Genomic DNA, 12,223 nt, shown 5'->3' with positions numbered 1-12,223 from the left:
GCTAGATATAGAGTAGGTGCTTTATTATTAGAAGGGCTGTAGGCCCACAGTATATGAAAGACAAGATAATAAGTTGCCAATGTTTCTTAACTTAATTTGATTACGGAGGGACAATGCCTTCATTATCAGAAAATACTTAGACTGTTAGCAAGGATCCAATGTACTTCACTATTTAAACACCTTCATCGATGCTGAAGCCTCCATCACACAGAGCATATTTTGCTGACTGTAAGACACAAGGACATAAAAGCCAAGTTTGTCTTTTCCTCTCAATCTTCATCCTCACACAACACAACAACGTTTCAATCGATTGGTTGTTATTTCCAATGGCACAGACAATCTAACAAGGCAAGATCCTCTCATTGATTTAGTAGGAACGAGACGAATCAGACGAATCAGACAAATCAGAATGCCATCTCTATGGTAATCATTAGAGTAATGACCCATGTGTGGGCTGTCAAGCAAGACTAAATCTTTTTCAATGAGCATAATATGAAAAGGGTGCTTTGTTTGCAGTTAGAGTTGGTTATTCTCTGTTTATTTACCAGTTAGACCTTTATGCAACTCTGACTGACATGACAAAGTACTGTACTGAATCATCTATAGAAGCTTTAGTTCCAGTCAGACTCCACAGCAGCAGCTAATTTAAATAACCATTCAGTGTCCCAAATGGCACCCTATTCCCAACACAGTGCACCACTAAGTAGTGCACTACAGTGAATGTGGTGCAATTTGAGAACAGGCACATGGCCCTGCAGCCACTTTGGTCTCCCTCCCCGATTCTAAACAGTGCAACGTTCTAGAACCAGGACACTCCATCTGGCTTTATAATCTAGATCAGATACAGTATCTACAATATTCATTCATTCACTGCATTTGTATTATGTTAACATGTACACTGCATGTATCTGTGTAAATCTGAATATTGTACAGATATGACATGTAATAACATTGTGTGAGTCCCAAATGGTACCCCATTCCCTATAAAGTGTAGTCCTTTTGACTAGAGCCCCGGTCCAAGGTAGAGAACTATATAGGGAGTAGGGTGCCATTTGAGACACAGGCATTGACTGAGTGTGACCCACCTGTGGTGTAGTGATGTAGCTGAGGAACCTCCGTGCTTCCTCCTCCAGGGAGTGGCTGTCACTGGCCCACGGCTCCAGCTCTATGTGCCACCTGGCAGACTGAGAGAAGGAACAGGGACATAGCCAAACAGCATCAGTGGGCCAGGGAGATGACCAATCAGCAACAGTGTTACTATCAGTGTGAAATCCTAAGAATGACAACCATGAAAATGACATTAGTGACGAACCTTGTGTTCTGTTACCAGTCTAACAGGCTACCCTATAGCTGCTGTCCAAGTCCGCTGCCCCAGTACATACCCTTATATGAGGAATGCTTCTGTGTAATATTCCTCATGTTCCTGGCTGCTACACAGGCCCAGGCTCAATGACCTCATTTATCATCACATGAATTTGTCTGTGGGTTTAGAGCAGAGAGAGAGAGAGAGAGAGAGAGAGAGAGAAGACCAAAGAGAGAAAAACTAGAAAGAGACCAGAGAGAGAGAGCAGAGAGAGCAGAGAGAGACCAGAAAGAGCAGAGAGAGAGAGAGACCAGAGAGACAGACCAGAGAGAGAGAGAGCAGAGAGAGACCAGGAAGAGCAGAGAGATAGATCAGAAAGAGCAGAGAGAGAGTCAGGAAAGAGCAGAGAGAGACCAGAAAGAGCAGAGAGAGAGACACCAGAGAGATTAGAGAGAGATATCAGAGAGAGAGACCAGAGAGAAAATACAGAGAAACCACAGAGAGAGAACAGAAAGACCAGAGAAAACAGAGAGAGTGAGAGATACCAGAGAAACCAAAGAGAGAGAGAGACCAGAGAGAGAGAGAGAGAGGCCAGAGAGACTAGACAAGAGACCAGAGAGAGATACCAGAGAGACCAGGGAAACCAGAGTGAGAGAGAGACCAGAGAGGCCAGAGATAGAGACGAGTAAGAGAGACCAGAAAGACCAGAGAGAGAGACCAGAGAGAGACCACAGAGACCAGAGAAAGACCAGAGAGAGACCAGAGAGCGAGACCAGAGAAACCAGAGAAACCAGAGAGAGAATCACTGTGCTGTGTTCCAGCAATCAATCCCCACATTGGACAACTAGAGAAGTACATCCCATAGTGTGGTTGTGTTTGCACTGTAATTGCATGGGTCAAACACTGTGACCAATGTTAATGACTGCTGGTGCTGGGTTATTTAACTATAATGATAGGCTGATGATAACTGGATCATGTCATTGTCAATTGTCTGTGTTCCCTTCCTGTGTTTTCATGTGGACAGTATTAGAGTGTGCATGGGTTGTCATGTGTGGTAACTGCACACTAATACATGGTGATGTTGATGTTCTCCCCTCTCAGGCGCAGCTGGACCACAGGACTATGGGCTAGTCCCAAATGGCACCCTATACCCTACATAGTGCACTACTTTTGACCAGAATGTTATGGGCCTTGGGCAAAAGTAGTGCACTATAAAGGGAATAGGGTGCCATTTGGGTTAGGCTCACTGCTTAGGCCACATCTGTCAGACAGTCTGTGCAGAACCTCTCAATGACGTCAGGGGAGTGTTTAGATCAAAGTATGCAGTTCAGTGTTTTTCTCCTCTCTCTTCAATCCATATACATTTGCTCTGTCTCTTGCTCTGTCTCTTGCTCTGTCTCTTGCTCTGTCTCTTGCTCTGTATCTTGCTCTGTCTCTTGCTCTCTCTTGCTCTGTCTCTTTCTAATCGTTTCTGTTTGGTTCTTACTTTCTCTCTCCCTGTCTGTCTCTCTTTCTGTTTCCTTTGCTCTACCCCTCATTTGGCCCTAGCCTAGACCCATGTGTGTCTACTTTCCCCATCTCTCCTTATATTTTCCGCTCTTGTTTCCTCTTCTTCCTCTCTTTCTCTTCCTTCCTGATCCTTTTCCCTTCTCAAAGGGTTTCAACAGAACATGTTCCAGACACATTTGTTTACAATCCTCAACCTTGTCCCTTCTACAAAGAGAGAAAGACAGAACAACCCCACTGGAATCCAATCCTTCACTCTAGTGCTGTACATTTGTAACGGGGTATGAGAATGAAATGTTTTCTGCCATCTCTCCTGTCAACCTAGACCAAGAGGTTGTTTATAACTCACCTCTGTGACAATTTGATTTGTCTCAGCTCAGCAACAGCTTTCTCTATGACAGGCCGTCTTAGATATTCCTGCTGCTAGCTTAACCTAGTCTAGCAAATTGTGTCGACAGGCTCATGTTGAGTATAGAGGTTATTAACCCCTGCTGGTCTTCTCTGTTAGTATTTCAACGGATCATCGATTTCCTCTGTCAAACCATCAGAATTTCTGTCATGCCTCAATCCCCCCCCCCCCCCCCCCCCCCCCTCCTCTCTCAGATTGAAATGATTGCAGTAATGATGCGTGATCATAAATAATGTATGCAGGCCAGCAGAATTATTGGTGTGGCCGCCGTTCCTTCACCACCAGATTTCATTTTCTAGGTTTTTCTTTGTTTGTTTTTCATATCTGTTTCTCTTGTTTTTCTGCTTGTGATTTCCTCTGTCCCTGTGTGATAGTGTTTCATTAAGCAGAGCTCGGAGGGGAGAAAAGACACAAAAACATAATTGGGCAATTAGTCAGAACAGGAGTAGAAGAGGGAGGGAGGGAGGTAGAGGGGGAGGCAGCGAGAGAGAGAGGGGGGGAGAAGAAGATTGAGAAAGAGGGAGAGACAGAAAGAAGAAGAGAGAGAAGAAGAGGAGGATGGGGGTTACAGTGGCTCAGGAGATTGCAGCCCCTCTCATCTCTGTCAAATCATACAGCCTTCACCCCCTGAGCTTTTCTACTGAAAATCCCTCACTTGTGATGCTGGGCTGGTGCTATGAAGCTTTCAGCATGCAAGCCTTTTAGCTCTGTCTGTGCAGTAAGCCATTCCTACTACTAGGCCTACCATTCGACGGCATGACAATTACCATGGAGAAAAACAACACAGAAATCTGAGACCAGGCTACCCTATACATCAACACAGAGATCTGGGACCAGACTATACTATACATCAACACAGAGATCTGGGACCAGACTACACTATACATCAACACAGAGATCAAGTGCCCAGACTACACTATACATCAACACAGAGATCTGGGACCAGACTACACTATACATCAACACAGAGATCTGGGACCAGACTACACTATACATCAACACAGAGATCTGGGACCAGACTACACTATACATCAACACAGAGATCAAGTGCCCAGACTACACTATACATCAACACAGAGATCTGGGACCAGACTACACTATACATCAACACAGAGATCTGGGACCAGACTACACTATACATCAACACAGAGATCAAGTGCCCAGACTACACTATACATCAACACAGAGATCTGGGACCAGACTACACTATACATCAACACAGAGATCTGGGACCAGACTACACTATACATCAACACAGAGATCAAGTGCCCAGACTACACTATACATCAACACAGAGATCTGGGACCAGACTATACATCAACACAGAGATCTGGGACCAGACTACACTATACATCAACACAGAGAACAAGTGCCCAGACTACACTATACATCAACACAGAGATCTGGGACCAGACTATACATCAACACAGAGATCTGAGACCAGACTACACTATACATCAACACAGAGATCTGGGACCAGAATATACATCAACACAGAGATCTGGGACCAGACTATACATCAACACAGAGATCTGGGACCAGACTACACTATACATCAACACAGAGATCAAGTGCCCAGACTACACTATACATCAACACAGAGATCAAGTGCCCAGACTACACTATACATCAACACAGAGATCTGGGACCAGACTACACTATACATCAACACAGAGATCTGGGACCAGACTACACTATACATCAACACAGAGATATGGGACCAGACTACACTATACATCAACACAGAGATCAAGGGCCCAGACTACACTATACATCAACACAGAGATCTGGGACCAGACTACACTATACCTCAACACAGAGATCTGGGACCAAACTACACTATACATCAACACAGAGATATGGGACCAGACTACACTATACATCAACACAGAGAACAAGTGCCCAGACTACACTATACATCAACACAGAGATCTGGGACCAGACTACACTATACCTCAACACAGAGATCTGGGACCAAACTACACTATACATCAACACAGAGATCTGAGACCAGACTACACTATACATCAACACAGAGATCTGGGACCAGACTACACTATACATCAACACAGAGATCTGAGACCAGACTACACTATACATCAACACAGAGATCTGGGACCAAACTACACTATACATCAACACAGAGATATGGGACCAGACTACACTATACATCAACACAGAGAACAAGTGCCCAGACTACACTATACATCAACACAGAGATCTGGGACCAGACTACACTATACCTCAACACAGAGATCTGGGACCAAACTACACTATACATCAACACAGAGATCTGGGACCAGACTACACTATACATCAACACAGAGATCTGGGACCAGACTACACTATACATCAACACAGAGATCTGGGACCAGACTATACATCAACACAGAGATCTGGGACCAGACTACACTATACATCAACACAGAGATCTGAGACCAGACTACCCTATACATCAACACAGAGATCAAGGGCCCAAATTATACTATACATCAACACAGAGATCAAGGGCCCAGGCTACACTATACATCAACACAGAGATCAAGGGCCCAAGCTATACTATACATCAACACAGAGATCTGGGACCAGACTACCCTATACATTAACACAGAGATCTGAGACCAGACTACACTATACATCAACACAGAGATCAAGGGCCCAAATTATACTATACATCAACACAGAGATCAAGGGCCCAGGCTACACTATACATCAACACAGAGATCAAGGGCCCAAGCTATACTATACATCAACACAGAGATCTGGGCCCAGGCTACACTATACATCAACACAGAGATCAAGGGCCCAGACTGGGACTTGTTTTCTACATCCTTGAAATACCATATAGACTACAAAGAGCCCTGGACCCTTGTGCCTCTGAGCCCCCTCCCTCAGCCTAGGATGTATAGGGTAGCCTGGTTCCAGATCTCTGTGTTGATGTATAGGGTAGCCTGGTTCCAGATCTCTGTGTTGATGTATAGGGTAGCCTGGTTCCAGATCTCTTTGCTGTTTTGCCCCATGCTAATTGTCATGCCTCTCTTTCTCGGAAGACCTGAGCCAAAGGACCATGCCTCAGGATTACCTGGCCTGATGACTCCTTGCTGTCCCCAGTCCAACTGGCCGTGCTGCTGCTCCAGTTTCAACTGTTCTGCCTGCGGCTATGGAACCCTGACCTGTTCACCGGACGTGCTACTTTGTCCCGGACCTGCTGTTTTCAACTCTCTAGAGACAGCAGGGGCGGTAGAGATACTTTTAATGATCTGCTATGAAAAGCCAACTGACATTTAATCCTGAGGTGCTGACCTGTTGCACCCTCGACAACCACTGTGATTATTATTATTTGACCCTGCTGGTCATCTATGAACATTTGAACATCTTGGCCATGTTCTGTTATAATCTCCAACTGGCACAGCCAGAAGAGGACTGGCCACCCCTCATAGCCTGGTTCCTCTCTAGGTTTCTTCCTAGGTTCCAGCCTTTCTAGGGAGTTTTTCCTAGCCACCATGCTTCTACACCTGCATTGCTTGCTGTTTGGGGTTTTAGGCTGGGTTTCTGTACAGCACTTTGTGACATTAGCTGATGTAAGAAGGGCTTTATAAATACATTTGATTGATTGATATAGCCCCTCCCTCAGCCTATAGCCCCTCCCTCAGTGTATTGCCCCTCCCTCAGTTTATAGCCCCTCCCTCAGCCTGTAGCCCCTGTGAAAGCAACCTGTCGTGGCCTGTACATCAGTTTGGATCAGGCCCTGACACCCACAGATTAACAGGGAAATATTTGGGTTGGGTATTTAACTGTGGATCAGGGATGGGTGGATTATGAGCCATTTGGCCAGGGGTGGAGGTGTGTGACTGCTTTCAGAGAATGAGAATCTGCTTTCGGTTTTAATTACCCTTCTGAGAAGAATTACCTTAGAGGACCAACACTGTAATGTATTCCAGCCCCCCAGTAATGTCGTGTTCTGATTTCCTTCTTTCCCTTGTTCTTAGAGGACCAACACTGTAATGTATTCCAGCCCCCCAGTAATGTCGTGTTCTGATTTCCTTCTTTCCCTTGTTCTTAGAGGACCAACACTGTAATGTATTCCAGCCCCCCAGTAATGTCGTGTTCTGATTTCCTTCTTTCCCTTGTTCTTAGAGGACCAACACTGTAATGTATTCCAGCCCCCAAGTAATGTCGTGTTCTGATTTCCTTCTTTCCCTTGTTCTTATTTGATGAGGAAATGTAATTGCTTGGGCAGGGAGTTTTCTCCTCACACACACCTGGATGTTCTAAATCAGACAGAACATACCCCTGACAGACACAGAGACACAGACACAGAGAGACAGACACAGAGAGACATACATAGAGAGACAGACATAGAGAGACAGACACAGAGAGACAGACACAGAGAGACAGACACAGAGAGACATACACAGAGAGACAGACACAGAGAGACAGACACAGAGAGACAGACACAGAGAGACAGACACAGAGAGACAGACACAGAGAGACAGACACAGAGAGACAGACATAGAGAGACAGACAGAGAGACTGACACAGAGAGACAGACACAGAGAGACAGACACAGAGAGACAGACACAGAGAGACAGACATAGAGAGACAGACAGAGAGACAGACACAGAGAGACAGACACAGAGAGACATACATAGAGAGACAGACACAGAGAGACAGACACAGAGAGACAGACACAGAGAGACAGACACAGAGAGAGACACAGAGAGACAGACATAGAGAGACAGACACAGAGAGACAGACACAGAGAGACAGACACAGAAAGACAGACACAGAGAGACAGACATAGAGAGACAGACACAGAGAGACAGACACAGAGAGACAGACACAGAGAGACAGACACAGAGAGACATACATAGAGAGACAGACACAGAGAGACAGACACAGAGAGACAGACACAGAGAGACAGACACAGAGAGACAGACACAGAGAGACAGACACAGAGAGACATACATAGAGAGACAGACACAGAGAGACAGACACAGAGAGACAGACACAGAGAGACAGACACAGAGAGACAGACACAGAGAGACAGAGTGATTCCGTTGAGATGTGTACCTACAGTTTCTTCAGAAGGGGCTCCTGTAACAATAGAAGATATAATAGACACACCTGGTCACAGCATCAGATCCTGGCTTCAATGTGATGTTACCCAGGCTTGACGTTCTCAACTTGTCTCTGCCTGCAGGCTCGTGTGTGTGTGTGTGTGTGTGTGTGTGTGTGTGTGTGTGTGTGTGTGTGTGTGTGTGTGTGTGTGTGTGTGTGTGTGTGTGTGTGTGTGTGTGTGTGTGTGTGTGTGTGTGTGTGTGTGTGTGTGTGTGTGTGTGTGTGTGTGTGTGAGAGAGAGAGAGAGACTGCTGTGTGGTGATGGGATTACTGTTAGATCCGCTGATCAGTGGAGCAGCAACAAGCCATCAACACCTCCAGGACACCACAGTTAATCAGACTGAGGCAGAGTATCATCTGCTCTCACTCTCTCTGCTCTCAGTTCTTAATCTCTATCTATCAGATCTTTCCCAGACCCACTACTGTGGTATAAATGTGTGCTGGTAGGCTAGCAGGCGTAGTTTGCAGGAAGAAAATGAAGACAGTCAAACTATACTACTCACAGATTTCTATTCACTCTGTAACTGAAGAAATGTTTGGGCACCCAGTTCCTCCTCAGGGAAGTAGTTCTATGCCAGTGTGTTGGTAACGTGGTGAAAGACCTCAACAGTCATGTTAGCTCAAGGTTGTCTTGGCAGCTTTACAATTGGTGAGTCATGGAGAGTGGGAGAAAAGGTTCTGCCTTTTTCAGTGCTCTGCCCTTCAGAGGTGTGAGCACTGAGCAGCGAGACAGACGGGCTAACCATAAATAATCCCTAGAACTGATAGAGGGGTGAAGAGGGTTAGGGTGGGTAGAGGGGTGAAGGGGTAGAGGAGTGAAGGGGTAAAGGGTGGTGAGGTAGAGGGGGGTAGAGGGGTGAAGGGGTAGAGGGGTGATGGGTAGAGGAGTGAAGGGGTAGAAGGGTGGTGAGGTAGAGCGTGAGGAGGTGGAGAGTGGAGGAACAATAATTTGAATCTACTCTTACTCCACAATGCCCTTTCCCACCTGGACAAAAGGAACACGTGAGAATGCTGTTCATCGACTACAGCTCAGTGTTCAACACCATAGTGCCCACGAAGCTCATCACTAAGCTAAGGACCCTGGGACTAAACACCTCCCTCTGCAACTGGATCCTGGACTTCCTGACGGGTCACCCCCAGGTGGTAAGGGTAGGCAACAATATGTCTGCCACGCTGATCCTCAACACTGGGGCCCCTAGGGGTGTGTACTTAGTCCCCTCCTGTACTCCCTGTTCACCCACAACTGTGTGGCCAAACACGACTCCAACACCATCATTAAGTTTGCTGACAACACAACAGTGGTATGCCTGATCACCGACAACGATGAGACAGCCTATAAGGAGGAGGTCAGAGACCTGGCAGTGTGGTGCCAGGACAACAACCTCTCCCTCAATGTGATCAAGACAAATGAGCTGATCATGGACTACAGGAAAAGGCTGTAGTGGAGCGGGTCGAGAGTTTCAAGTTCCTTGGTGTCCACATCACCAATGAATTATCATGCTCTAAACACATCAATAGAGTGAAGAGGGCAAGACAACACCTTTTCCCCCTCAGGAGACTGAAAAGATTTGGCATGGGTTCCCAGAACCTCAAAAGGTTCTACAGTTGCACCATCGAGAGCATCCTGACTGGTTGCATCACCACCTGGTATGGCAACTGCTCAGCATCTGACCGTAAGGCGCTACAGAGGGTAGTGTGTACGGCCGAGTACATCACTGGGGCCAAGCTTCCTGTCATCCAGGACCTCTATACCAGGTGTGTCAGAGGAAAGCCCAAAATATTGTCAGAGACTCCAGTCACCCAAGTCATAGACTGTCTTCTCTGCTACCGCACGGCAAGCGGTACCGGAGCACCAAGTCTAGGACCAAAAGGCTCCTTAACAGCTTCTACCCCCAAGCCAAAAGACTGCTGAACAGTTAATCAAATGGCCACCGGACTATTTACATTGACACACCCCCATTTGTTTTTACACAGCTGCTACTCGCTGTTTATTATCACTTCACCCCTACCTACATGTACAAATGACCTCTAACCTGTACACCCGCACATTGACTCAGTACCGGTACCCCCTGCATATAGACTCTTTATTGTTATTTTATTGTGTTACTTTTTATAATTTTGTACTTCAGTTTATTTGGTAAATAGGGAAGCTTGTAAGTAAGCATTTCACGGTAATGTCTACACTTGTTGTATTCGGTGACAAATATAGTTTGATTTGATTTGAGAGAGAGAAGGAGAAGTTTCTACATATCTGATATGGCCTTAGCTACAAGTTCTGTAAATGTGAAGTCCCACTGGGCACAAACTGGTTGAATGAACTGTTTCCACATCATATGAACAGTTAATCAATGTGATGATGTTGAATCAATGTGGAAAACTGAGTGGATTTGCAAAAAGTCCTACACTTAAAGGGGTTTAGGTCATTTGTGTGCGTTTTTTTGGTCATTTGTGTCACTCACATTTGACCCTAAATCCAATGAGATGGTTACATTTTTTTCTTGAAAAGTAAATCAAACTAGACTCTGAACTGATGTCTGTGCCCAGAGGGGTAGAACTGAACAGAATTCAGAAGGCCTGTGTCTGCTGTATAGTATAAGTGAAAGCTAAAGGTGAACTGTCTGCATAGCTGTAGACACCATGATACATACAGGCACTGAGATGCCAAGTCTGCCCTGTCTGTCTGCTGGACATGGTCCAGGTTTGGTCCAGGTCTGGTACCTGCTGTTACACTGCCTGGCATCTTCAACAGAACAGGTGGGATAACAAGTCCCCCCCCCCCCTCTTTGGGTTGTGCAAATTGGTTTAGTACGGAGGGAGGTTTTGGGTGGGCATTATAGCCAATCCTAAACATGCGGTGTGGGACATCATCTCTCCCACAGCCTATTAGCTGCCTCCATCCACCTGTTAAAACTTCAACTCACCGGGTGTCTCTTTTCAACAAAACATTTGGTTTAAATGAGTTTGGGGTGCCTGCTGCTGTTGAAATTTCATTCAGGAAATATATTATTACAAACACACCCCAGCCTGTTGTTTTTCAGTACAGTATTTAGCCTTGCTTAGCGCTCTGGGCCAATGTCACACACACTGTTATTATCTTCTGTTGATTTATCCCTCTTTATTTTTTACAAGCAGGAGATCATCCATCTCGATCACTCTCTCCCCCTCTTTTCTTTATCACGCAGTTTGAGAGAGGGATTATAGCTATGAACATGATTATTACTGTTGCGGCAGCTATTCCATCACTCATTTGGGTGGCAACGACAAGCTTGTTGAGTTACGCTGTTAGGTTGTATGGACCTCCAGACTACAACCTTAGGAAAAAAGGTGCTATCTAGAACCTAAAAGGGTTCTTCGGCTGTCCCCATTGGCAAACCCTTTAAAGAACCCTTTTTGGTTCCAGGTAGAAGCCTATTAGGTTCCATGTAGAATCCTCTCTAAATGGAACCCAAAAGAGTTCTACCTGGAACCAAAAATAGTTATCCTATGGGGACAGCCGAAGAAACATTTTGGAACCCTAGGGGGCTTCTGCTCTCGATGGGAATCTACTTCTGGTAGCATGACTTTATGTTAGGTCCTTGGAGGTCAAGGGGTTAAGGCTTTTATAAGATTAGAGCAAAATAGAGCCAAAGTGGTGGTCTTATTGAGGACCCACCCATAGAAAATGGAATTCCATAGATATCATCAAAAACCAATATGGGTTCATAAATCAAAATGGATTGAGGTGAATTGTTCTGCTCATAATGGTAAGACAATGGTAGGCAAATGTATACAGTAATAGGCCAACTGCAGGAATGATTAATATGCCAGCCACACTTAATCCATGTATTACAGCCTTTAATTTAGGTATGGCTGGTCTCGTCTCAACAATCCCAGCTCAGAGCTGG

The 12,223-nt window shown here is 45.5% G+C and overlaps 1 protein-coding gene across 1 annotated transcript in view; it reads right to left on the bottom strand.

Annotated features, from left to right (window-relative positions):
- LOC110522374 (putative methyltransferase-like protein 24) overlaps positions 1-12,223 on the bottom strand; it is a 58,706-nt gene that overhangs the window by 23,273 nt on the left and 23,210 nt on the right. The window contains exon 2 of the mRNA XM_021600724.3: positions 1,086-1,184. Within this exon, the coding sequence (XP_021456399.3) occupies positions 1,086-1,184 (99 nt within the window). The remainder of the gene's footprint in view (positions 1-1,085; positions 1,185-12,223) is intronic.

Source organism: Oncorhynchus mykiss, chromosome 4 (genome assembly GCF_057628025.1).
Source record: "Oncorhynchus mykiss isolate SJ-2025 chromosome 4, ASM5762802v1, whole genome shotgun sequence".
NCBI classification, from domain to species: Eukaryota; Metazoa; Chordata; class Actinopteri; order Salmoniformes; family Salmonidae; genus Oncorhynchus; species Oncorhynchus mykiss.
This window is presented reverse-complemented; position numbering and strand designations above follow the sequence as displayed.